The sequence below is a fragment of the Solanum stenotomum genome, chromosome 10 (assembly GCF_019186545.1).
Source record: "Solanum stenotomum isolate F172 chromosome 10, ASM1918654v1, whole genome shotgun sequence".
In the NCBI taxonomy this organism is placed as follows: domain Eukaryota; kingdom Viridiplantae; phylum Streptophyta; class Magnoliopsida; order Solanales; family Solanaceae; genus Solanum; species Solanum stenotomum.
The window spans coordinates 42,752,959-42,753,597 of NC_064291.1; the positions used below are offsets into that span (position 1 = coordinate 42,752,959).

The 639-nt window shown below is 39.3% G+C and overlaps 1 protein-coding gene across 1 annotated transcript in view; it reads left to right on the top strand.

Annotated features, from left to right (window-relative positions):
• LOC125843008 (receptor-like serine/threonine-protein kinase At1g78530) overlaps positions 1–571 on the top strand; it is a 7,153-nt gene extending 6,582 nt beyond the window's left edge. Inside the window, exons 4-5 of the mRNA XM_049522263.1 lie at positions 25–391; positions 478–571. Coding sequence (XP_049378220.1) covers positions 25–391; positions 478–563 — 453 coding nt within the window. The 3' untranslated portion in view covers positions 564–571. The remainder of the gene's footprint in view (positions 1–24; positions 392–477) is intronic.
• Positions 572–639: the final 68 nt, after the last annotated feature.

Sequence of the window (639 nt, forward strand, 5' to 3'; positions counted from 1 at the left end):
ATTCGACACAACAACATTGTCAAGCTCACGTGTTGCATCTCAAGTTTATACAGAAAGCTTCTAGTCTATGAATACTTTGAGAAACAAAGCCTCGACAAGTGGCTTCACGGAAAGAAAAGAGCAGCATCACTAGGTCAAAGTAGTACCCCGGCCCTGGATTGGCGAAAGAGACTAAATATAGCCATTGGTGCATCTCAAGGACTATGTTATATGCACCATCATTGCACTCGACCAATCATTCATAGAGACATTAAGTCCAGCAATATCCTTCTGGACTCAGAATTTAATGCAAAAATAGCAGATTTTGGACTAGCAAAAATACTATCCAGGCGGGATGATGATCCTGAGACAACTTCAGCTATTGCTGGAACATTTGGTTACATTGCACCAGGTACATAACAGTTCAAACATGTATGAATATTCAATCTTTTAAAATCCAATTCTAATATATTGAATTTTAATATTTGGTCCTGACAGAGTATGCCTTGACATCCAAAGTGAATGTAAAGACTGATATCTATAGCTATGGAGTGGTGCTATTAGAATTGACAACAGGGAGATAACCCATTCTCAGGGATGAGCAAATGAATCTAGCACAATGGGCGCTACAACGTTACAGAGAAGGGAATTCCATTCTCG